This window comes from Drosophila albomicans, chromosome 2R, assembly GCF_009650485.2.
Source record: "Drosophila albomicans strain 15112-1751.03 chromosome 2R, ASM965048v2, whole genome shotgun sequence".
Lineage (NCBI taxonomy): Eukaryota > Metazoa > Arthropoda > Insecta > Diptera > Drosophilidae > Drosophila > Drosophila albomicans.
Window position 1 is genome coordinate 29,338,955 of NC_047631.2, and position 27,845 is coordinate 29,366,799.

The 27,845-nt window shown below is 38.6% G+C and overlaps 1 protein-coding gene across 2 annotated transcripts; it reads left to right on the plus strand.

The window, feature by feature from the left end:
• LOC127565880 (octopamine receptor Oamb) lies at positions 1-27,775 on the plus strand. 2 transcript variants are annotated; one of them, XM_052006703.1, is made up of 6 exons: positions 1-159; positions 8,266-8,872; positions 14,023-14,314; positions 14,379-14,615; positions 16,481-16,982; positions 26,122-27,775. In XM_052006703.1, exons 3-6 carry the CDS (start codon positions 14,063-14,065, stop codon positions 27,054-27,056), a joined length of 1,926 nt encoding a protein of 641 aa, XP_051862663.1. In that variant the 5' UTR covers positions 1-159; positions 8,266-8,872; positions 14,023-14,062; the 3' UTR covers positions 27,057-27,775. The 2 variants fall into 2 exon arrangements, with proteins under 2 accessions (XP_051862663.1, XP_051862664.1); XM_052006704.1 differs by lacking the exon at positions 26,122-27,775 and adding an exon at positions 23,299-24,901.
• Positions 27,776-27,845: the final 70 nt, after the last annotated feature.

Sequence of the window (27,845 nt, forward strand, 5' to 3'; positions counted from 1 at the left end):
GCAACAACAACAACAGCAACTAGCAACAGCAAGTGCAACAACAACAACAACAACAACAACGGCTTGAAAACTTGACCGAATTTTCAATCAATTTGGCGTCTCTAATCTCGCCCAGAATCGCCTTCGACTTCACGATCGCGATCGCAATGATTTATTCAGGTGAGTCTCGATTTGAGAGCAGTTAAACGCACTTTTTTGTGCAGCTGCCAACGGCGTTTAGTTATGCAAATTGAAAAATATATATTGTATATCGAAAATACTCTATAGATGACTCTTGTTTTGGGCTTGGGATCGTTTCAGGGCTGAACTCTCAAGTGCAACTATTTTGAATGATTTTTATTGCGCTTTGCACTCGGCCGTAAATCCGCAACTTCAACTAATTACACTTTGCTTTCGGTGTCGAAAGCAATGTTAATTTTTTTGTTCTCTACCCTGTTCTCAGCTCACAACCAACAAGTAAGAAAGCTACAGTCGAGTGCACTCGACTGTGAGATACCCGCTACCCATTTTGAATAAAAGAAATATATTTTGCGATAATTTTCTCAAAATATACCGAATATACTGCAAAAATACTAAAAATATGCCAAATAGTATATTTGGTATATTCATATAGTACCGCATTCAAAATATACCATAGACGGCACAATATACCAGATTGTCATCTAAAGCAACAACCCTAGTAAGTAGACGTGTTTGCCCATACAAAAGTATTTCTTTAATAACTTCCACAATTTTCATCTGATCGCAACCAAATTTTCAGGAATCATAACTACTATAGTTATTATTATATATACCAAAATTCGCTACTCTAACTTTAAAATTACGCTTGTTATTCGATTTTTTTGATTTTCGGGGGCGGAAGTGGGCGTGGCAAAAATTTGAAACAAACTTGATCTGCGTGCAAACATAACAAATGCTGTCGAAAAAAAATTATAGCTCTATCTCTTATAGTCTCTGAGATCTAGGTGTTCATACGGACGGACGGACAGACACACAGACACACAGACGGACAGACGGACATGGCTAGATCGTCTCGGCTGTTAACGCTGATCAAGAATATATATACTTTATAGGGTCGGAGATGCCTCCTTCTACCTGTTACATACATTTCCTGCCGGCACAAAGTTATAATACCCTTCTACCCTATGGGTAGCGGGTATAAAAACAGGTAGAATACTCGTAATTGTGTTACAAACGTTTTGGAATTTTTAAATGATGTAAAGTACAAAAAATCTCATACAATAAATGCGCTAATAAACACTGACAAAGTAGATTAGATACATTTTAGAGTGTATGATTTAATGAACTCATTATAGGGCAAAATTTAGTCGTTGCTACTTTTTGGCTTCTTCAATGCAACGTAATTAGCAATGAGGCGGAAGGGCAATATTACAAAATGTCATTAAAGAAAGACGCGTATTGTTGTATGTGCAATATTGTGGCTTTCAAATTGGCACGTGCTCGTTTAGTAACAGATTTTGTTACACTTTTTCCAGTAGTCTAATTAACTAAAGTGCCTTTGCATCATCGCCTAAACACCATATTGCCGGACATAGCTCATTTCTCCTCCCACCAACAACAACAAAAAAAAAACAACAAGAAAATAAAAGTTTTTGTTTTCCTATCCCGCTCAATAAGCTGATATATCAGCTCTGACAGCCTCAACAACAAAGCGCGCTGACTAAGTGATAAAGTTTCAATAACATTAACTGAAAATGACACTTGAGCATTGTGCTTTGTGTTTGTCAGAGAAGTTAAGAGTTTCCAAAATGTAACAAGACTTAATAACAAGTTGAAAATCTCCAAGCCAAGCATATGTCGAACCGAAAAGTGGCGATTAAAAGCCATTACACATAGAGTAGAGAGTAGAGAACTTCAAGTATGCAAACTGACATTTGATGTAGATAATTGTAATTGACTGTCGAAAAGGGCTGCTTTCGCACAATAGAGAATGCGAAATGTGAAAAAGGTCAGAGTGTGAAATTGCAAATGTCATTGGTGAGCATTATTAATAATGAATAAATGCGGCTAATGAGCATAAAAGCTTTTTCTTGTGAATGTGTGAATAATACAAAACAGTATAGTAAAAAAAAAAACAATTAAATGTTTAAGAGCGTCGGCGAGGACTTGATGCGGTTGAAGTGCTTGAGTTTGTCAAGTGCATGCAAATTTCGAAATAATTTCTTTGCAACAACAACAAGAACAAGAACAATAAAAAGCAACTTTGACGACAGCCACGGCCTACGTGCATAAGGTAATGAAACCTGAGATTCTTTAGTCCACTTGAACAGCAAACAACAAAAGCTAAAGCGAAAAACATTCAAATTCAAAAGTGAGAATAACCACGTGAGTGTGCGAGTGTGTGTGTGGGAATGGGAAATGGAAACTACCGACTGGGAACTTGGTAACCGGTAACTGCTGACTGGGTGGCTGCCCAAAGCTTGACAGGGAGAGAAAGAGAGAGAGATAGAGTGAGAGGTGCCCCACACACTTATAAGGAAAGCAGTTGAAATCTACTTATTTATGAGGTGGTTATAAAATTGTTTTAGGTGTCTGCAGTTTGTGTGCGCTGGCATTAAACTTGGCATTAAATAACAATAACATAACAATAAAACAGCTCGAGCACGAATATTCTGCCGCCTTGTTTGCCTCAAGATGCTTCAAGCGAAAGGTGTCGCCCAGAAGAGAAGGAGCAATCGATGGGGCGAGCTGAGGGGGAGGGGAAAGAAGACTGCCTGGCAGCAGTGTGAACCCTTTCACGAATTGTGTACGCTTGTTTCAAGCGATTCGCGTTTTTCGTGCCACTTTGCAACTTTATTGCAATGTTTTGTCACCTCACGGCTCGCATGGCACACGTGTCGTATGGGCAATGTAACAGCATTTTCAGTCTGACAGCGAATGCGAAAACAAACAGAAAACAAACAATGACAAAGGCTCACCAAACTTCATTGCGCATACGACGCGTGAGCCAGGTGCCTCCAGCAACAACAGCAAAAAAAATTTACTCAGCGCCAACAAGAATTTCGGTGGCAACAAACGTAATATAAGGGCACACACACACAACAATATATTCGAATATGCGGCTTGTATTTGTCTTTGTGGCTATCTGTAGAATATCTTTCACACGTTTTTTTATGATCTGCACACACACCTAATTTGTTAGTGGATTGATGCGTTTTAATGCCCAGCGGAGAATGCGTTGGGTATATACGCTAAGATTGGATATAAAACATGCGAACTATTATTTGAGCAAATCAGCATCAACTTTTATATCTTACTTCAAGTAATTCGCTACTCTTAAAATTAGTTATAAGGTATCTGCTTTTTTTTTGTGTGTGTGTTGCTAGCAAACGCATTTTTATTTATAGCTGGCAGTTTGTTAGAAACGTTTGCGTCTTGTTTAAATAGATAGACTGTCATAAAGAAGCGCGTCAGGCAAAAAAAAAAAACGAAAATTGCGAGCGGCTGTTAAAGTTTTGATTGCCTGTAAATAAACAGCTCATTGCAGTGTTGCGCCATAAAAAATGGTTGCCAAATGAAGCTTAAAGAGCCAAGTTTTTGGGAAAGCATTTCCAAATAAAACGAACGACCGAGAGAGACTAAGACTGAGATTGAGAGAATGGCAAAGTCGTAGAGGCGGAAATGAGTTTGCAGCTCGTGGCGAGCTTAGCACTTGAAAAATCACTTAATTCATTTAAATAAGCACCAAAATGTCACAGCCAATGATGTGGAAGTCCATTTGCCCAAAGGACAACGACAAACAGTTCCTTCGTTCGTTCACTTTCGCTCGAGCTGCATAAGTCTAAGTGTGTCTACAAACTAATTTAAAAATCCACTTGCTAAGCATTGCCAACACATTCACATCTCTATGGCCCACCTCCACTTACCAAGCAACAACACCTATCCCATGGGCAACAACCTTGCGTTGGTTTGCTTTGGCTATTTGCTTTTTCATTTCTTGCCTTTTTATGATGATTTTGCAGTGGCAAGCAACTCTCGGGGCATTGGGAACGCAAACATTTTAGCCTCAAGTGTTTAAATATAAAACGGAAATGAGCTTTCTTCCACCCAGACAGCGCAGTTGGTTGCTTGGACTGTCCTGGGACAGAGTCAGCGTCCTACTTCTTAACTTACTTCACTACTTCTACTTCGTCGTCTAACGAATGACACTCCGACTGGGATTATATGCCCGAAACGTGCCAAATGAACTGCACACACATACACACACACTCACTGCCTTTCTTTTTCAACTTTTTCCCCGACAAACGGGAGAAAAAAGAAAAGAAAAATGTTAATTAATGATAGCAACTTTTTCGTGTCATGCTCCAAATTAATTGCACACCAAGGAAGTCATTTTGCATGATTCTCTTTTCGTTCAGTTTAATAATTTGTCATTTAGTTTTGTCATTGCTTTGATTGTTGTCGTTACTCGCATTCGCAGTCGCATTGTCAAAGTCATCTGCCATTAAATGAAATGTAAAAGCTGTCAAACGACACGATACGACACAAAAGACAGAGAGACGGAGCGACGAAGAACGACTGACAGATAAATCAAATTCCTTTTTGGGGGCTACCAACCACGCCTCAAGCGTTGCTCATATGTGCATTTGTTGGCTTTTAAATTGTTTTCTCGATACGATAACGAATTGCATTTGCATTTCGCATTATTATGCAAAAAACTGAAAAAATCAAATGACATCAAAATCTCAAGTAGACGACTCCAGCATACTCTACTAACTGCAGACATTTTTCACCTGCAAATTATTTTTATTTTTTATTCTATTTTATATGGTTTTATTGACAGGGTATTTGAAATCAAGTACATAAAAAATGGAATATGCATTTGCAGTTTATGGATTTGATTTCAGTTGTTTTGTCATGTTGATTGGCAGCTCGAATTGGCAACAACTCATCAATTTGGCAATTCTCTCTGCTGTGCTGTGCTGTGCAATGCTCAGTTCTGCTCTGTGAAATTCTCTGTTTTCTGTTCAATTTCAATTTCGATTCCCCCATTTCGCTTTCAATGTCAGCTTTCAAAAACTATTTGTTGTCGAAGCAGTTCGACTTTTCCGCTATATAGATTTATAGTTGAGTTAGCAATGACAATGACAAATCCACTTTAAATTTTGTGGGTTGTGGGTGTGTTTTTCAATATTCGAAATTAATCAATTTGCCAGCGCACTCTTTTGTCTAGTTATTGATCTGCTTTCGTTTTTCACTCTCTTCTGATGCCATTTTCAATTAGGCTAATTGTGAGTACAATTTTCATTTATATTACCTGCTAACTGTTTGAGCATTATGACTGCTTGTTTTTTTGTGGCAGCTACTCATGCGTTTCTTATGACGCCCCAAGTTTGTGACACGCCCCATTAAGAGCCAGTGGAATCGCCAGATTTAAAACATTTCTATGGGAAATAAAATTCATAATTTAAAAATGCATTTTAGAAAATTTAAAACTGCAAAAGCTTTTTAACTATTTAGTTTGGGCCACAAAATATTTGCTTTGGCCACATGAAAATAAATGCGAAATAAAAGAAAACTAAAAGCGAGGAGCAATAAAACGGCAGTAACACACAACATGAAGCATCATGAAAGGAAAACTTGCTGAAATGCAAGAGGGAGAAAGGAATGTGCGCAAACTGAAAACAAATTTGCCCAAAGCGTTTTCACAGCCAATTTTTTATGCAAAGCTAAAGACAACGACCCACATATTCACACACATACATACATAAAATACATATGCATATGTCTGGTGTACAATTTTTGTATATTTTTTTTTAGTTGTTGTTTTGTTGTGCATGGTGCATAAATCCTTTTGTAGGTCTGAGGCGAAGTAGCCGCTCGTTTCGCGTCAGCGCTGCTTATATCAGCATCTCAATGTGTATTTGTGTGTGTGTGCTTTTGGAAAAGCAATAAGCATGAAAGCCATAAAACACTCAACCACACACACACATACCATAGAAAGCATAGCACACACACACACAGCATGCGTTTACCAGGAAAGCGCACAACACTCGAAAGGCAAAATGCAACTTGCTTGCTGTGAATTTTTACACATACTTATTTACGCAGGCGAGAATACAATGAATAAAGCACAAAGCAACAACAAAAACAATAAAAACAACAGCAACAACAACGACATCCGAGGGACAACAGCTGCTCTCGTAAGGTGTGTTAGGGAAATGGGAATTGTGTCGTGCGCCCAACACTTAAGACACATTCGAGTCTAAATCTCAATCTGTTTTGCAGCCGAGTGATTTTGCCTTGTTACCACCGAACAGCACACTTGACATTTTCGGCTCTTAAGCTGGACTTTGGGGCGCCATAATGGCAATATTTATGTCGTTTTATCTTATTAGAGTTTGCACATTTGAAAATTTCTTGTTTAACGGCAGCTAAAACACTTGTGAACGAGAGCATATATTATACATCATATTATGTTAAATATAAATCTCCATCAAATAATTCTTGTTTATCTATGCTTTAATTTGCGTTAATGTGCCCATAAATCTTGCTTTATTGTTGCTCACACAACATTTCGCTTAGCTTCATTTGCTCATTTTTCAAGCACCCTAAAAGTATGCAATGAAAATTCTGAAAACTACAATTGAAGTTTATTTGAAAATTTCTACCAAAAGTTGACTCATCAATAAGTAGTTGACTAGAATTTATTATTAAGCTGTATATAAATACATCATACTAAATTTATACCTTTTATTCTATTCTCGTGCCGTGTATTTTCATGTTAAGCAGCCATAAGCCTTGAGCTGCTTTAATAAATTAGAAAATGTTTTCGGATATTCACTCTGTGTGTTGCGTTCCCTTTTACTTCTTCCTCGCTGTGGTCATTAGCTAAGCTGTCCAAAATGGAATTATTTGACGAGCCAAAGCTTCTATCTGTCGAATATTTTTGTATTATTAAAAAACAACAAACAAACAAACAAACGCAAATTGTGGGCGCGGAGCCCTTTGCGTACAGAAAAAACCTTTTCAGATGCAGATTACTTTGGCTGACAGCGAAATAAGTTATTACACAAAGAATATTAGAATTTTTGTGATTTATTTGAGGAGGGCTTTGTGAGCCGGAGTAATGAGTTCATAGATTGCTATATTGCGTCACTTTTTTATCGGGAAAATATATGGACATAATTATTTTATATGGCAAAGTTCAGGCGAGTGTATTTAAATTGCGGTTATTAACACACTAAATGAAAGGGTTTGACCTTTCTGACTGACTGAAATGAGTCGCATTCCAGATAAGCGATACAACTGTCGTTCACTATATGGTGCAAACAATTAAATACATTTTTCGTGTCGTTTTTTACTATTTTTTGTCGCATCGACACGCGGAACATATTTAAACATTGATTACGAACTCAACTATTGATTTTTTTCTTGTTGGTCAATATTCAATTGTGTGTAGGCTCAGGAAAGTTGAATTGAAAAAGTTTTTGGCCACAGTTTTGAGTGTATGCAGAGGGAAAATGAGAACGTTAAAAGTAATTTCCATTTTGCACAGGACAAGCTATGCATACAAATTAACAATGGAAATGCAATTTGTCATACTCGGCACTTTGACGTTTCATTTTCGTATCCTGAACACAGCTGAACACAGAAGGAAAAGGTTGCCTGACAACTTGGAAAAATTCTGCCATTTGGAAAATGACAGTGCATGAAATGAGAGAGAGAAAGAATGGAAACTGGATGAGTGGAAAATATTCATAAAATGGACGGATGAAAAAGTGCAACAGCATTGCGGTTGAAAAATCAAATTAATCAACATAAATAACATTGTGTTTCTCTTCGTTCGAGATTTTGAGTTATTTACGCATAAAAGCCGAAAAATTAATCGCTTTATTTGCTCAATCAACAAATGAAATGTGAAAGTTGGGAGTAGAGAAGCCAAAACTTTTCTCAAGAACTGCACAGTTGCAATCAAAAGTTTCGTAATGGCAATTTATAAATATTGATTGCTGCTGCAGCTGACAAATAAACAGGTGACTTGTTGCCAGAAAAGTTATTGGTGCCCGGCAATTACATTTTGGATTATTGTTGTTCTTTGCACTCGCTCTCGCCAAACTTCAATTGCACTTTAGTTGCTAGTAAATTAATGCCATAAGGATATCCATCGAGATAACCCGACAAAATCCCAAAGTCACTTGTATTTGCATGTCTTGAATCTATAGCTTATATATATTACGTATACGACTCGTTCACAATATTTGTCTATAGCTCACAGCATTCGCTTTTCTTCTTTGTTTACAGTTTATTTGTGAAATACTAGAGCCAAGTTTATACTGACACGTTTTGCGTCGTGCCAAAAAAAAAAAAAAAGCAAAAAAAAAATCAAAAATAAGAGAAAAGAAGAGATTTCCCCAGCTATCAGCTAGCTTGTCGTGTAAACAATCGTGTAAACATTTTGCCTGATGAGCAAGCTGCTGCTGTGAGTGCTAAGGATTTCCAGTGCAAGTGCAGTTCAAAGTGAATCGTGCCCCACATTGTTGCTGTTGTTGTCTTATATGCTTAAGCAAACAACTGAGGCAACAGCAGCAACAGCAACAACAACAAGCAGCAGCTCACTTGCATAGAAAGATAGAGAGAGACACAAACACACACACAGCAAAGTAGAGCGGCACACGGATCTCTGTGTTCTGAATGGAGACGACGTGCGGGCGCCGGGGGCAACGTGATGAAGACGGAGCTACAGCTATTGGGGCATTAAAATTGGCGAGTGTTTGCCAATATCAAGCACACGAAGAAGAAGAACAACAACACCAACAACAACAAGAACAACAACATGGCCATAGGGCAACAGCAACGAACTAAATGTAATTCATGGTTACAACAAACCAAAAACAAACTGCTGCTACTGGTGAGTAAAAGAGAGCTATATTTCGACAGAGAGAATCTCAAATAACATCATCACATATTAATGCCAGCAACTGCTGCAATTAACTCTAATTAAATTTAATTGCTAAATCAATATGCACACGTACGATGATTAAGCTGAGAAATCGTGCAACTTCTTAGCAGGATATACTCGTATTTAAAGTCCAACACTTCTTGCCACAAGTTGCCAACTAGTTCATCATAAGTCAGCTCTTTTTGCTATAAACGTGTGTATAATTAGTCCGACTTGACGTGTTGAAAATATTGTTGGCAACATTTCCTGTTAATATTTCCGTTGCCGTTTCCGCTGTTGATGAAGGCACGCACATCCTGCCCCGCTGTTGTTGTTGCTACAAATTCACATGCCTCCTCCTGTGGGACACACTCACACACACATGTCAACGGCAATTGAAATACAGTGCAGTGCAACATGTGTGGCAGCTGCTGTCGTTTTGTTGCTGGCAATATTGTGACTTGCACATTTCAGCAATGTATTCAGTCGCATGTTGCAATCAACTTTGACATGTTGATACGTGCCCAAGACATTGATTATATTGTAACTGTCAAGGTTACAAGTTGAGGAACAGACAGACAGGCAGGGAAGCAGGCAACACAACATTCGGCGACATGCCTATTGCATATGGCATGAATCTACATGCCACTTGTGACAAATGGCAACGAATGCACTCCACTTTTATGTGTGTGGCACGCGTGATGTGCTTGGTAAACATTACGTATACGCCACGGCATCGCGCCTCACGTCGCATGTCAGCTCGTAAAAAAGCGCATTAAAGAAACGAGTCGTCACACAAAAAGGATTCCAGAAGACTCGCTAATAGTTCAACTAAGTCTTAAAGCTCTGCTCACTTGTAATTAGTTAAAGTCTGCGACTGAATTTAACATTTGATGCTAGTTTGTATATCAGGGATTTGATAGTAAAGAGAATATAATTAATTAATGAGATTGCTATAATAGCTAGACGATCCGCAACAAATCCATGCCTGAGGACGCTGAGTGATTAAGAGGCTTACATTTGCATTTCAGTTTAGAGAGTGGCATTCTCTGCCTTTCTCTCTCTGTCTCTCTATCTTTATCTCTCACTCTCTCTCTCTCTCTGTCTGTCTGCGTTTGCCACAACCACAAAAGCAGCACTGTTCGTTGTGTGGCTCAACGGATTTTGGTAGGGAATCCTCTGCTAGCCAAAGTGCCAAAGTTCAACTTGAAGTCAACAAAATTTTGTATTTGACAAGTAGTTTGCTTTTTCATTTACCATTTACCATTTTCCCATCCGCATTTTCCATTTGCCATTTACCATTTTCACCATTTTATTTCATTTCGTTGCATTTTTGTTTTCTGCAGTACGGTTATTTCTCGCGCAATTATCAACATTAAGTTAAAAGTTTCTGCGGGTTGCCAACAGCCAAATGCAGTTGCCACAAATTACCGAGCCAAAAAATTGTTCAGTCTCTGTCTGTGTGTGTGTGTGGGTGTCTGAATGTGTGTGTGTGTGGTTGTTGTGTAATGCTCAACTTCCTCACAAAATTGTTGCAAATTTTGCACTTAATTCAGCTCATTTGTGGATGTGCGCTGCATGCAGTGCTAATTGGCGCTGAGCTCTGTTTTTCGGTGGCGAAAAGTTGTGGCTGAGTAAGACACTTTTGGCTAATATTAAATATAGAGCAAATAAGCTTTTAATTCGTTAAATTATACTGATTAGGTTAAGTTGATTTAACGATTGGAAATTCAAAGTTGCTTGTTTTAATTGCATTTCTATTAATGGCATTTTCTACTCCATTTAATTGCGTTGTGCGAATGCAATGAAAGTTCTCATACCTGCGGGCTACAAGCGCTTGAATGGCAACCACAATCGCAGTGTCTAATGGGAAAGTGTTTAATCCGCTTTTGGCCTTTTGTTAAGTGGCATGTCCATTAGTAATGTCAATACGAGTGGAAGACAACTGAACTGAAAATACTTTAAGTACACACACATATCTATAGCATTGTCTGCACTAGACTTTTGCTGAGTTGCTAAGCCAATTCTTGCCCACACACATGCTAATAATAATTTCATTGAATTGATAGATTGCAGCATTTTATAATATACGTGAAATTGGAGTTTTGGCTAAAAGCTCAGTCTCATCTCTAAGCGCACATAAATAAATGGCAAAATAAATTCAAAGTGCTTTGCTTTTATCTCGATTGAATTGAATATATGTTTATGCATATAGATTATTACACACATAAGTACAATGAGCTGTAACATTCCGTTGAATATGAATGTACACATATTCGCATTCACATTCACATTTTATTGAAATTTTATGCGGCTCTTCAGAAAATCTCTCAATTAAATAGCCGTTTCGAAATGCATGCCACTGTTTTTTTCTTGCTTCATTTAATTCTTTTTTTCATGGCATTGTAATTAAATTTAACGCATGCCTTGCCCTGCCTACGCGTTTAATGTCGCGGCTGTTAAGCCTTCGTCAACCCTGCGTATGCGTAACGCAGCCCAAAAGGGCGAAATTGCGTATTCGCAGCGAGTTGCGAGTGGCTGGTGAAAAAAAAAGCTTTTTGGGATTTACACATGCGTCTCCTTTTAAATGTCAATTATTTATTATATGCGCAACAATTTAATGTTAGCAAACTTTGAACTTGTAACTTAATTTTGCCATTTTTCATTATTAGCTGTCATAAAGTTCACTTTTTACCACGCAATTTCAAATGTCAAATATCAACCAACTCTTATAGCATACTCACTTTTTGTGTTTTTAATTTTCAATGCTAGACAAAAATCTCTCCGTTTTTTTTGCCTTGACTCACAGATAGCGAGTGCTCTATATATATCTCTCCCCTTGTCTTTTAAAATATTTGCATGCCCCGGTCACAAAGGCAGCTTCATATTTTTTGTCATGTGAGTAATTTATGTTGGCTTCCACACACACACACACACACACAGAGACTGAGTGCGGCTGATTGCCTTTATTGTGAGACCGCGTCATATTCCCAACCAGCAACTCGCAACAATTTTTTCAGTCTTCGCAAGCAAAGTGATGAGCAAAGTATCATATAGTAGAGTTCCTCTCGAAATATTTATACTTTAATATCTTCTTTGACACATTGCAGAGCAACTTCGTCTATATATAGTATAGTACTTGCTTTTTCTTCTCAGTTATAAATGCAATTTATTCTGTCAACTTCCATAGTTGCAAAGCACACACACACACACGCATTCACAAACCCAATTATCGGTATTAACCGAAAGCAGCTTGCTCAAAATACTTGAACAAAAGTTGCTATGCAGTGGAAAACAATGCACAAAGACTTCAAGACTTTGTATGTACGTAATACGTTTGGTGAAATTGTTGAGGTAGCCAACGTCACAATTCGCCTTGACAATGACTCAAACACACAAATCGATTTCTGTGGGAAATGAATTTTTGACATTCAATATTGAACACAAATAGCAGTTGGAATGTAATTACAGCAACAAGCGCATTACCCTCTCAGCAAATCACCAATCAGGCAGCCAGCAAGGTCCTCATTCAGTTTGTTATGAATTTTTGTGCCATGTGAACAATGCAACAAAATACAAACTACAACAGCTGCACTCAATCACAAGAGACCAACCAACTCAACTCAACTCGTTCGACATATGCATTTCTATACCTTATACTTATACCTTCTGCTTCTCCTGTTGCCGATGATGATGAGAAACAAAAGCAGACGTGCCAAAGTTTCTAACTATACTCGCTTGTATATTGTAGTTGAGAGTCAAGAGTCATGGGTACTTAAACCAAATATTATATATATTTTAATCGATTTATTGCGTGCCTTGAATATTCCATGCTCAGCAATTACCCAACCCAATAGAAGTCTCTGCTTCTTTTTATTTTTGTTGTTTACTATATGCGTGCCTCGCCATTAAAGTCAAAAATAATTTTTAAATACTGTTCGCCACAAATATTGATTAGCGTCCAAATTGTGCGCAAAACACTCGCTTTATGGACATTGATTGGCCGTTTTGCAATCGACCAGTGTTTATAGCTTGTTTTTGATGGTAGCGAATTGCGCTCGCTATGGCAACGCATTGGAATTCATTCATAAAATGCCATTCATAAGTGCGCTGCTACTGTGTATGCTTAATAAATATGTTCACAATGACGACAATTAATTACCACAATTAAATTGCAATGTGAATGCCAACTGAATACCAAGTGGTAAATCCGCAACTCTTTGTGCTTTCGCTCTCCGCACTTCCGCTCTGCCATGTTGCAATTGCTGAAATGTCATCGCTTCCGTTTCCGCAAGCGCTTAACTTGCAATTATTTTTCAAGCAGAATTAAAAAGCATTTTTACCCGGCTTACGTGTATTCTCTTTCACTTTTGGCCTGCGGCCGTTGGCCATTCATTAAAGCTTTTTATACCCGCTACCCATAGAATAGAAGGGAATCATAACTTTATGGGACGATATAAATATGTCCAACTGTCCGTCTGTCCTAGATCACAGAAACTATAAAAGATAAAAATATCAGGCATGATTGATCAGATAAAAATTGTAGAAGTTATTTAAAAAATAATTTAGTGTGGGAAAATCGCCTACTTTCTACTTTGTCTGAAAATCTGGCTGAAAATGTTAACTCTTTGGTATATGTATTTGGAATGTAGTACTATATCGATATATCACATAAAGTTATTGGTATATTTTTATTATATTTGTAGTATATTAATTTGCTATATTTTAAAAGTAATTCGTAAATGATTTTCTTTCATTAAAAATAAATAGCGGGTATATCACAGTCGAGCACGTTCGATTGTACCTTCCTTATTTGTGTTGATATTGTTCAGGAATCTTCAGTCGAAAAAGCAAAACAAGCAAAAGTTTTACTGGTTTGGCTATTGTTTTGTGTGTTGCCCGATTGTTCACCTTTTTATATACACCGACCCGACCACTTTTGCTTTTGGCCACTTTTATTTCTTGTTTTCATAAATTAATTAGGCATGCCGGCCACGCAATGTGCTCTGTGGTCTAGGCAACATGGGCTAATTATGCATTGAGCTGGCTTTGAGTAACGCAATTTATGTGCGAGCGAGTATAATATATTCTTGATTCTTTTTGACTTTTGTCTGTTGCAGGTGGTGAACACAAAGATACACCCATCACAAAAGTACCGCCATGAATGAGACAGAGTGTGAGGATCTCATTAAATCTGTGAAATGGACGGAACCGGCGAATCTGATCTCTTTGGCCATACTCGAGTTTATCAACGTACTGGTCATTGGTGGCAATTGCCTTGTCATTGCCGCCGTCTTCTGTTCAAACAAATTACGTAGTGTTACCAATTTTTTCATCGTTAACTTAGCCGTAGCCGATTTACTCGTTGGCCTCGCGGTGCTACCATTCTCGGCCACCTGGGAGGTGTTCAAGGTACGATTAACTAAACAACAAATAGCAGTCCCAAATGTTTTCTGATTTTCTATATTTTATTTAGGTTTGGATATTTGGCGATGTCTGGTGCCGCATTTGGTTGGCTGTGGATGTCTGGATGTGCACGGCTTCGATATTGAATCTATGTGCCATATCGTTGGATCGCTACGTTGCAGTCACGCGACCCGTCACCTATCCAAGCATTATGTCAACGAAGAAGGCCAAGTCTTTAATCGCCGGCATTTGGGTACTCTCATTTGTTATATGCTTTCCACCTTTGGTGGGCTGGAAGGATCAAAAGGTAAGTCCACGAAAAAACACCCACACGCGGCGGTATTTACAATAAATTAAACTGCTTTAACAATTTTTCGCTGTTACCGGAGTTGAAATTGAAAATGCGAAAACTGTTTTTGGCATGCAACCTCAGGCGAAAAACGAAAACCTCAGGCCGACCTCAGTTTGGACAGCAGCAAAGTTCTCAATAAGACTGTCATTGACACCATTACACACAAGTTAAAGTTCTCTTCAAAAAAAGCAAAGCCACAATGTGGAAAGCCTGGCTGCAATTTGGCTTATTTGTGCCAACATGTTTCGCTTCTCCCCAAACCCCGAAACCTTTCTCACTTTGTGACTTTATGTCGGCAAGCTTGTCGTTTGTTTTTGCTGTGTTGTCTGACTATTTGTTTTTGTTGTTGATGTTGTTGTTGTCATTTTTGGCGCACATGCATAAAAATACTTACGTAATGACAATGATAATAATGTGCTACACATGCGACGACATGACAACAAGACCCCAGACAGACAGACTGGTTGGCATCATTCATGTTTCGTTGGGTAATCAGATCAGCAACTGCTGATAGCGCAACTAACTGGGCCAACGAAATACGACTTCCTTCAACACTTTATGTGTCTTTTGTTTTTGTTGTGCCTTAAGGCCAAGCAATAACAAATTCACTGGCCATATTGTTTCAACTTTGTGGCTAATGGAGACATTCAGAGTTGGTCAGCACACACACACACTCTCGTATCTTACACACACATAAATCTCTCATAGCTAGCGGGGCCATCACTGATTCAACTTCTGTCTCTGCCACACACACACACACACACACATCTCGTTTGCCTTAATCTTAATGGCCTAGCCTGGCCATCGAAATCATTCACTGAGCTGGCAACTTTACTCAGCAACTTCACTGAAATGCTATTCATACTGCATCTGTTGAATGCATTCAGCTCTGCAATTGCTTCACATTTCAGAGCTGACTTTATGAGCTTCATTTCTTAACTGACTCAGAATTATATGTGTCCAATGCTGCTGGGTATCGATTATTAATATGATACGGCCGTGTGCCATTGTTGGCAGCTGTTCGGCCAATGTAACAGATCCCTTTCCATTCTCCTTCTCCAACATCTTCGCTCATCTTTCACTCATTCAATTTCGAGTCAGGTGTATGTGCTTCTCTGGCTTGTCTGCATATGACAGAGCATGTTGTGTGTGTGCGTGTAATTTCACCCTCACTCTCAGATGTCCCCCATGGCTTTAAACTGTTCAACTGCCACAAAGAGAGAGGGTGGCTTTTATTAATACGTTCTTCACTTTATTATGCTCGCATATCCATAAACCGTATGAAACGAGGGTATCAAAGAAAGGTGTGCTAATCTATGTCGCCAGCAGAACGAAGAAGCATTTATGCTGCGTCAGCTGTGTGAGTTCAAAAGTTATGCCAAATCAATAGAAAGAAATTGCCGCACATTCATATATTATGCGGCAACGTTTAAACTATTAGGTTAGGGTGTTTTTATAGTCGAGTTACGCGCATAAGCATCAAAAGCGTCTTCAGTTCGTGCTCCCAAAAAAGTATGCTACACCTTTTTTGGCATCATCATATTTATGCACAACACGTCGCCGAATATCTTGTGCAAAATAAACCGCTTTAAGTTGCATTTTTATTGGCTTATTGTGAGCAATGTGTGAGCTGGAAATTTCTACTTTTTTCTCATTTTTTTTGTGGTGTGTTCGCATCTAGAATTTCAATGTGGTTGCGATGACAAAGCTTTTAATATATAACCCCGTCAAGTGTCATATATACATTTTATTTTGTTATTTCATATTCCATTTCCCTAACTCAAATTTCGTTTTCTTCGTTCTTCGTTCATCGTTCGCAGGCCATGGTACAACCGACCTACACACGGGGAAATTATACGCTTTACTATGCCACCACAATGTCAAGCACACAGGATGAGCAACTAGATATAGATAGAAATATTATTAAGCATAAAGAGGCCGCAGCCTCTTTGATAACTGCGAAGGGCAATGGCAATGCCTACGATCCATATGATCGCAACTTTGCGCCAATCGATGGCTCAGCTGAGATTCATATATCAACCATTACAACAACAACATCAACTACGAGTACAACAACAACTTCACCTGTTACTGAAATGGATTATGATCTTATAAATGCGCCACCAGTGCAAAATGTGCCACAACCGGCAACAAGTTGTCCCTGGAAATGTGAGCTAACCAATGATCGAGGCTACGTACTCTATTCGGCTCTCGGTTCCTTCTATATACCGATGTTCGTGATGCTCTTTTTCTACTGGCGCATCTATCGAGCCGCTGTGCGTACGACGAGAGCGATTAATCAAGGCTTCAAGACGACCAAGGGTGAGTACAGTGATGTTTGGCAGTTATTGAACATCATCTCCAATACACACACACATATTATTGGACACATATTTTTTCTCATTCAGCAACTTGTGCGTAGCTAAAAGTTTTTGTCCCTTCAATATATATATATTTTATACTAATTCTCATTCAATTCAATTCAATTTGATTCAAACTTTGATTCGATTTGATAATTTTTAGCGTAAGTTGTGTAATCCACGTAGCGTATGTAGTTCGTTTCAAGTACAATTTTATCCAAAATTTATATATAATATCGACTGCTCAAACAATTTTCAAACTCTAAACGTGTAGAATATATTTGTGTGGCGTCCTCTTGATCCTGTTTTTTGGTTTAACACACACCACAAAATCAACGAACCAAAACGAAAGTGTAAACACAAAAAAATAAAAATAATAATAAACATTATACATAACATAAGCTCGTGTCATTGTTTCTTAACTCCTGGTTAAATACTTGTGCAACGATATATCAAAATTGGCAGCTAAATAAATCATCTCGTTGTCTTTTGTGTGTAATTGTCCTGTGTCAGCAAAAATTGTGAAAATCGACTTAATACTCAATTGGTACGAAACATTTATAAATAACCATACACACACATTATTTGTCGGCATTTTGTTTTTGTGTTTTTTTGCACTCGGTACATCATTAATAAAAATAAATAACAAAAATGAAAACATATTATATAAATATCTTTATAAATAGTTGCCCCGAAAAAATAGTCCCCTAAGCGAACTCAACTGTTAATACAAACAAATTATTCGTTAACTATTAAGAACAAAAGTAAATAACTTTAACAATTCTGATGTATGTTTAAAGCAAAGAAAAAACACACACAAAATCCTTGTAACTAAATTCCAAACCATAAAATTAAATTTAATACAAAATAAATGCATAATTGTAGCTTCTACCATAGTTTAATAGCCTAGTCTCTACCCATGTAAGTAAACATTATAAATATTCTGCATACACGTACGAAACTTTAAAATTACCTTTAATCGAAAATTGTCAATAATTTAAGTAAACTTTTTTCAACACACATTTTACACCTGCTCCACCTGAGTTTAAGCCAAATTGTATTTGGATTCAGTTAACACACAAATGACACACTTTGTATGCTTATAATTTGAAATTCCCTTTAAGCCTAGCCCCAAAACGTTTTAGTCAGCTCTTCTTTTCCTCCAATCCCACAAACAGAATTTCTTATATGTATATTTTCCTAATACCCTTACAGTATTAGGGGAAGTTTACTTTGTGTGTAGTCCAAACAAATAATAACTATGTACATATTTAATTTTGATTCTGCTTCTCTATTATCTATTCGACTATAGTTTGAGTAAAAGTTCAACGCTGAGTTGTGGAGAAATTAAGCACTGAATAAATAAAGTATAACAAGTGTATTTCATATTCTGACAAGTCAGTAAGAAAGTATTACCATATGTAGATGTACAATCCATATAATGAGCATTGTTTTTCATGCAATACTGAGTAAATTCCATGAGCACAACGGCGGAGGACATCAAACAAATCGGCTTAGGCAAAAAGGCAGCGTAAATGAAATGAACAAACTTCAGCCATTAGGGCAGAAAAATCTACTGAGAAGAGATGAGCGTGTGTGCGTTTGAATCTCTATTTAACTAGATTTTTTTGGTGCTTCGCCTTTGTTGGCCAAAAGGAAATACATTTTATTTGAAGTCGTCTTTAAAAGGACAAATTAAATTGTTATTAAATTTATACGTATGTTACCAACATGTCTCACATGTGTTTGGCTCATTAGTTGCGCAATATTTTGCCAATACTGCAGTGCGCACTTTGTTCCGGCTGATCAGCTCATTGAGCACAGTTCTAGTTGAGTTTTTAATCTCATCGACTTAGGGGTCTAGGTAGACCGTCCAAAGTGTTGCCAAGCCAAGCGCACGCATTAGCTTTAATCAAAACCAAAGCCAAAGCCATAACCAAAGCCAAAACCAAAACTGAAACCATAATCAAAAGCAACAACAAGGCCAACTCACTCACTCACTTCCCCAGTCGCCGACTGGCTAACTGACTAGCTGACTAAATGACGGGTTATATAATAAAAATCAATAGCCACGTTTCGTGCACACAACGCCAACGCTCCATTCGTAAGAGTCAATGCTCCTGCTAATTGCGTTGGCCCCGCCCACCACAGTCACCACAGTCACATCAGCCAGTTCCCCAAAAATAAAACAGTCCAGTCAAAAGTGCCTACAATTTGCCATAAGCCTAATGACAGTTTAATAGACAACAACAAAAAAACATAACATATAATTTTCATTACCGCCCAACCAAATAGAAATTGCTGACTTCAGTTTAGCGAAAGGCGTTTCTAATTTGGTTAGACTAAGGATTTATGTTTTTTTTCAGAATGTATATTTTTCATGTTTATTGTTATTATGTTAAACTAAAAAATTTAATTAGTCGTACATTATTTCTATTTAAGAGGGGAAAAGGTGTGTGATAAATTTCTATAAATATAAAATAATATAGCTGCATGTTATCATATCGTAAAAGTAAGAAGGGTATAATCAAATTTGCTTGACTGTAAGACACCAGCTACCGATTTTTAATAAAAGCAGAACATAACTGCAAAAGCTATAAAGAAACTAAAGTATACCGATGGATATATGTATTTGGTATATAACTTCTTGAATAACTTCCAAGTCTTTTATCAAAAAGTATACTTTTGTTTGTTACATTTTCTGGCGGCACAAAATTATAATACCATTCTATCCTATGCATAGCAGGTATAAAAAGTTTAATAGGCTCTTAAGTCTCTGAATTCTTGATTCTCAAACAGATTGCCAGCAGGACAGACGAATAGACCTCTAGCTTCTTGACTGTTGTTGACTACTTTCTAAGTAGCATGTATTATATTTGCTGATTTCACTCAGAAACTTTAATGCGTATTATGCAATTTAATGCCTTTTGTTTGAACTGAAATTTGTGCTAATTGTGCACGTCATAAATGTGAGCTTCTACGACGTTAGTGATGACGACAACACATATTGTTTTATTTGCGTTGTTTTAGAGGTGTTGTTGCTGTTGTTGTTGCTGTTTCTGCTGTTGATGTTATGTTGATTTGTTTTGCAGTTGGCGTGTCCTTAGTCGACGCTATTTTGTAGACAAAGCCCAGATTTTACGGAATAGTCGCCTCGCAGCACATCAGTAGCGACAGCCTTGAAGCTACAACTACAAATACAACTACATCACATACGCACGCTAAGGCACGCCCACGCACACACACACACACACAGGCGTCGCTGAGCTTGTTATAGTTTTTGTGTGCGGGCCACTTGCCGTGCGTGTCTTCTATTCTTTTGCTTGCCACGTTTCTCGCTAGTTTTTATGCACAAATACAAACGCAAATGCTGAGAAAAAAAAAGAAAACGAAAGTCTAAAAACATTTCGTGACACAATGCGGAGGCGTATGGCAGGTCGTTGTTGTTGTTGCTGTTGTTGTTTGCAGCTACTGTTCGGGTTGTTTTCCTATATGACCCACACGCTCCTTAGTGGCTTTTGAAGGTAATCAAGTTTCAAGTTCAAAAACTAGCTGAGGTTCATGGCATAGTCGAGACTATTAAAATGTACGCAGAAGCGTCAAACCAAGCCAGAGACCCCCAAGCTTGAGCGTCGAGCGTCGAGCACTTGAGCCTGTTATTGTTGCGCCAGTTGCACATGAGCCGAGAGGGCTTTCAAAATTTCAATTTCAAAAGATATGACCCTGGCCCTGTGTCAACAACAACAACTAGAAGAACAAAACTGTTCTGGCAGCCGTGGCAACTTTCACGCCTGCCTGTCTCAGCTTTCGCCTTGACTTTCACTCCGACTCTTTCTCTCTCTCTCTCTCTCTCTCTCTGTCTCTCTCTCACGCCCATTAACTAGAGTCGCTTCCAGGTCCCTTTAGCATCAAGTGCCATTCAAAGGTCAAATGCAGTCGGATGTCGGGTTACATAGGCTGCTTTATAATGTGTAGATTGTGTTGTTGATTCACACACACACACACACACATGCACGCACAACTGGAAAAAAACAACGACATTAAATTGACTAATTAAACATTTAATGAAGTGAATATAAACACACTAATTAAAAGGAAATACAATAGACAAACAATTGGCAATATAATTAAATATACAAATATAACGATGCAATATTCATTAAATATTGCCACAAAAGCGCACAATTCTTGAAACAATTTGTGCACTGACATTATCAATGAAATCGTACATTATTTATACCTGGAACAAATTATTAATTTTTTTATTGCCCGTGTTATTATTTACTCTCCCGTTATGGGTGGGTGTTTGATCATCAATTTGCATATGCGATTGCGATTTCGATTCCGACCGCGACTGCGAGTGGGAAAGCAAAAACATTTCAATTTGTCAACAGCTTAGATTGGAAAACAGTTTGCTTCGTTTGTTTGCCAGTTTGTTTGTTTTCACTGCGGAAACCCACGCGCTTTTTTCTTACGTTTATTTAACTCGCTGGCGAAAGCGTTGCCCACATAATGCCCGAGGCCTTTTGAGAGAGAGAAAAAGAGAGTTTTGTCCCCGCCACACAAAGTAAAGCAAATATGTATAAAAATAGTTTTTATGCGCACATTAATAGGGCAAAATTTGTTTTTGTTTGGCATTTTGAAAACTCTTTCAAATGGAATATTGCTGGCATTAACATGGATTTGTTTCCTTTTGCTCCTGATATGGCAACTATACTTTATACATAAATCAAAAGCATGTCTTTTGTATTTGCATTTTTTCATACATACTTTTATGGGTTCGTTTCCTGTGTGTTTTTATGCAAATGGACTTTTTTCATATTTTTCTTCTTTTTGATATTTATGTAATTTGCTTTCTACCAATATTGTAGTACAAGGTGGTCACACAGCATATTTCCATATTGAACATTCGGGTTTTTGGCCCCTGAAAGCAAATCATATCTGATACGGGAAACTTTTGTCTGTAAATTTTATTCGTATGTGGATATTTCCGACATGCCAAATATGGTTCGTACCATCGTCTATCAGTTGAAATTAATTAAATTCCATTATGCAAATTGCGGTCTGGCTGTGTTGGACATTTCAATTATTTAATAGGAACACTGATTGATACACGACACCACAGGACGTTGATTAATAAATTTTACGTTTGTTTTTTTTTTTTGGGTTGCAAATATTTATAGAAATTCCACTCGAATTGTTATTTGTATCATTTGAAAATTAAGTAAACAACAGTTTATTTTTTTTTTTTGGTGTAATCCTTGCATCAAATGCATGACATCTCTCGAAACTTGTATAATTTTAAATCCGATTAAATGCAGAATAGTTACTGGCAACAGTAAAACAAAATCCAAATGCAAATAAAATCCTTGTTAAGTTTATCTATCACAAACACTTGTCATATAAACAAATTGTAAAAACAAATAAACTTGAATTATAACATAAATTGATGCTGCCAGAAATGAAAACTCCAACAATAAATATGTATAAGATAAAGTCCCGAAAAACTTGAAACAAAACTTTTCGACGACAATAAAGTTTTTAGATTTTGTAAATTCTAAAATTTATATATTATATATATTGTAATTGAAATATTATTTTAATACCTTAAATCTATTTAAGCATAATTGGAATGCAGATGCCTTGTCCTTCCCAAAATAATTTAATAAATTTTAAATTCTTGCAGGAGCATGTTCTCTATTCAAATTTCTTAACAATTCCTCGCTCACATACACACTCTTTTTTAATAAATATCTCTTACAACGAGTTCAACGACTTTTTTAACGACTTTGTTGAGCATGCCCTAAAAAGTATGCTACATAAATTTGTATGGCATTGAATGAAGAATGAGAATTGAGAACATGACTTTTTTATTGTCCATTTCTTTATTATCTTAACTATATTAAGTACTTACTCGTAGTGTGCAGATTTAATATAAATACATAACATACATACTTATAAATATGCAAATGTTTTTTCCAACAAATATCTCAATGTTAACGTAGTTAGTTTCCTGCCTTATATATTAACGTGTTTCACCAAATCTTTTACAACTACAAGCTAAAATTACAATAACTCATTTGTCTCTAACCAAAACAAAAAAAAAAAAGGAACAATCACAATCCACACCAAAGTTCATGTATAATACAACAACTGAATGTTAATCAATGTTCACAACCACCAACAATTACAAACAATTTTTGTACTGAGTTCCATTTCGACTTCCCGAACAAAACAAACAAAACAAAACAAAAAACAAAACACTCGACTTATTGCAGGCAGTCCACGCGAGTCGGGGGGCAATAATCGTGACGAGGACTCGCAACTAATCCTGCGCATCCATCGCGGTCGTCCTTGCGGCACACCACAGCGCACTCCACTCTCAGCCCACTCCATGTCCTCGACTCTGAGCGTGAACAGCAACGGAGCAGCTGGCACCGCACTCAACAACGAGGATCAACAGACTGCCTCACAGCTGAGCACGCCGAAGCGTGCCACCTCGATGCGTGTGAATCGCCAGCGTCACGAGAAGGTGGCCATCAAAGTGTCGTTTCCCTCCTCAGAGAATATGTTAGAATCGCCACGCCTTGGAGGATCTCAGGCTCCTCCACCCTCGCCTCATTATGCCGTAGTCAGCGCAAAAGGCGGCGCTAATGCGTTGTCCAATGGACGTCGCGCCTCCTTCAAGAGCAGTCTCTTCGATATAGGCGAAACCACCTTCAATCTCGATGCTGGCAATCGAGCTACGGATCTGGAGCGCGGCAACTCGGCCTCAACAGCGGCGGCCAAGAAACGTGCGGGGAAACGCAGCGCCAAAATCCAGGTGAAACGCTTTCGCATGGAAACGAAAGCAGCCAAGACATTGGCCATCATTGTGGGCGGTTTCATAGTGTGTTGGCTGCCATTTTTCACCATGTATTTGATACGCGCATTCTGCGACCATTGCATTCAACCGACGGTATTCTCAGTGCTCTTCTGGCTGGGCTACTGCAACTCGGCTATCAATCCGATGATCTATGCGCTGTTCTCGCATGAGTTTCGCATTGCGTTCAAGCGCATCGTGTGCCGTTGTGTTTGCACTCGCAGCGGTTTCCGGGCATCGGAGAATTTCCAGATGATTGCAGCGCGTGCATTGATGGCACCGGCAACATTCCATAAAACGATTTCGGGTTGTTCCGATGATGGCGATGGTGTTGATTTCAGCTGACTAATCGGCAGCTATGAGACGTCGAGTCCGTTGCAGCGTACCGCATCGTTGCCACAGGAAGCGACCACCATCGATATCGATTCCAGCGGCAGCACGAAACGTATACGACGTGGTGGCTTCTGCAAGGGCCGTGTGCTCTAAGGAGAGGCAGAGAATAAAGAGCAGTAACAACTACATCTACTTACATCTGACATGAGCCAATTTATTTCGCTTTTGTACTTTTGTAACCGCCGCCAGCAGCCCATTGACATTGACATTGACAGTATTCGCATTCGAACGACATTGTAACTTAATGGCAATAATTTTCGTGTATTTACCTAGGCCTAAGGCATATTAAGTATAAGTTAAAATGGGGACTTACACTCACGTTGAACAAACACACTGTGAGATAAGTACATACTTACTTAGCATTAACTTAAATCTAACTTATATTGTATGTATGTATGTCTGTATACTAAGTACCTATGTTAAGCAGATCTATTGTTCCCTTTTGTTGTCAGCTAAATGTGTGCATCAGTTCAGTTATTACTATATACTATACGCGATATACTATATATATTTATGTATTATATACTTGTATTTAATGAATATATTTATGTGTAAATCAGCCGATAATATTGGTTAAGTCAAATAGCATTTTCAATAAAAATTAAATGCAGAAAACCAAACAACAAACAACACACACATGACAATGAAAACATACAAACAAAAAAAATATATTAAACGAACGCCAACAAAAGTAAAGGTAATTTATAATACAAATTGATGAGCTCTGAAAGGTCAGTTATCAAAGTTTATTACAAGCATTTTAAAGAGTGTTTTATTAGAGCCGAAAAAGCAATGAAGTTGAGGTTCAGCCAAGCATTTTAATTGAAATGAGTTCAATTTAAGCACTCTGCCATTGCCAAACTAATATTGATTCGTTTGTTCGACAACTTAATACTTAATTGCATTGCACTCGAAGACAGTAAACTGACTTTGGAAATGGCATGAAATGCTTTATTCTTTTACATTCTCAACCACTCGCTTGACGACTGGTAAATCAATTACTTTGATCGCATTTGGACAGTGAACAACTATTTCGTGTACATCAAAAAGTCAAAAGCAGACCGCATAGTTCACATTTCACATTAAAGTGTCCGGCAGGTCAAATATATATTTATTGTTGTAGGTTCAATACATAGGTCAGAGAACTTGCTTTGCTATGTTGCAGACAGAGGCCATTAATAATGGATACGACGACTGTGAGCGACAACAACAACAGCAACAACAATCAGAATGACAAGGCATTATTGTGCTGATTATTCATTACATTCACGCGGCATGTAATGAAAATTTATACAGCTGTTAAACGTGCGTATGAGTAATAAATGCAAAACGGGCAGCAGCCAAGTCCGTCACGAGAGGCAGCAAGAAACAGAATTCTATGTATGTGTGTGTGTGCGAAATTATGCAAATGTATGTGTATTAATGAAATAAAGTTCGCTTTGAAGGCAGCTTAAACACGCCTAAGACGAACAGCAACAGCAGGACGACATTGTTGCCGGCTCGAAGAAGAAACAGAAAGAGAGAGAGGGAGAGAGAGACAGAGGCAGACATTGAGTGCTTGTCGCGTTTATGCCAAAGACATTTGCATAATTACGCGTTTAATTTACTAAAGTGCAGCCCAGTTTGTTCTGGCCTGGCACGAACAACAGGCAGTCAGTTGTCGTAGTCAGTTAGTAGGCAACAAAATCGCGTGCGTGTTGCGCACTGTTGTGCACTAGGGCGTATGAGCGATATTCAATAAGAGAGAGAGAGAGAAAGAGAGCTACAGGAAACAGAATTGTAAATTTGTTTGCAATGCCAACTAATGCTGAATCCGATTTTCTTTCCTCCCCCTTCCCTCGCACAGGCTCCAAAGGCATTGGCTCACGCTTCGAGGAGCAACGCTTGACGCTGCGCATACATCGTGGACGTGGCTCCAATCAACAGGACTCGATGCACAGCAACGGCAGCACCCAAAGCACAACCACAACACTGGGCACACCATCACCCGAACGTCTGAGTAAATACGCAACACGGAGACTCCATCATCAGCACGACAAGATCAAGATCTCAGTCTCGTATCCATCCAGCGAGAACATCAATGAGCTGGCACAATCGGAGACATCCTCGCACGAACGTCGACCCTCGAGCAATGCGCTCTTCTCAGTGCACTACAACGGTTCGCATGGCCGCGAATCAACCGAATCGCAGCTCTACAGGCAACAGCATCACGGAGGCAGCACCTGTTACTTGCAGGTGAGCAAAGCGCTGCCCGAGTTGGGGAGACGTCAGAGCAACACAAGCGAAGCGGGCGGCGTTGGCGGACATCCGCGGTCGGCGAACAAAAAGATGGGCAGACGCAACATCAAGGCGCAGGTGAAACGCTTTCGCATGGAAACAAAGGCAGCCAAAACGTTGGCCATCATCGTGGGCATGTTCATCTTCTGCTGGTGTCCGTTCTTCACGATCTACATCATACGACCCTTTTGCCAGGATTGTGTGGATCCGCTGCTCTTCTCGGTGCTCTTTTGGTTGGGCTACTGCAATTCGGCTGTGAATCCGATGATCTATGCGCTCTTCTCCAAAGACTTTCGGTTCGCCTTCAAGCGCATCATTTGCCGTTGCTTCTGCTCGCGTCAGAGTGTCTCCCTAAAGAGTTCGCGTCGTGGCTCGGATATGTCGGCCATTCGGATACAAGGACGTACGCCCAGTATTACGCCAAGTGCGGCGGCGCATAGTTTTGGCGATGAGAGCGAACTGCATCATTCGCAGCACTCAGAGCTGGGCAATGAGGCCAGATGACGTTCGTTTGGGCCCAGCTCGAGCTCTCACAGCAGCTTGGGTGGGTTACGCAAGACGAGTCTCAAGGTTCCCGTCTATGAGATCTGTCATCCGCTCGTCATGGAGACGCCCTCGTATTCGTATGTCGAGGCACCCGGTGATGCACAGCCACCACCATCAACAGTGAATGCAACCTCGGCCACTGGGAATGGGAATGCAAAGCGTACGCAATTGTAGCCACGGGAATTGTTGGCGCTGCGCAGCTTGGGAGCCTCTGAGGCACATTCGAATCTCATGCGGGGGCAGCGACCACGACGCACAGTGCGCATTGAGTACAGCGATGCGAGGGTCTAAAAAAAACGAAGCACATTTCTAGTTGCACTACTTATAAGTAAAGTAAATAAAATAAATGTATAAATAGCCAAGTAAGTGGTTAAACCAGTTTACTCTTTGAGCTTTCCTTTGCGCTAAATAAGTAATTTAAACGATATGCAATAAGTACGTTTAGTTAGCTACAAAAGTCATCAAAGTCTATGTCTATTTGATACTCAATAAAACCAAAATTGATGTGAGCATTTGTAAAGGCCAAAATGCATTAGTTAACTGTAATTATTATTAACTAATTCTAATCGCTATACCAATTGAGAGTTGTACCTTTAAAAATTCCAACAACAAAATATTCATATACTACTATATACAATATACAATATACGAATATGTTTGCGAATTCAAATACAAATACAAATACAAATACGATAAACAATACGATTACAAAATTACCGAAACTGAAACCAAATTTGTTACATAAAT

What these genes read in the sequence shown, in the direction of transcription:
- LOC127565880 (XM_052006703.1), top strand. Translation starts at nt 14,063, where the DNA reads ATGAATGAGACAGAGTGTGAGGATCTCATTAAATCTGTGAAATGGACG. An exon ending in CCACCTGGGAGGTGTTCAAG is followed by an intron (nt 14,315 to 14,378) that starts GTACGATTAACT and finishes TATTTTATTTAG; the next exon opens with GTTTGGATATTTGGCGATGT. An exon ending in TGGGCTGGAAGGATCAAAAG is followed by an intron (nt 14,616 to 16,480) that starts GTAAGTCCACGA and finishes CATCGTTCGCAG; the next exon opens with GCCATGGTACAACCGACCTA.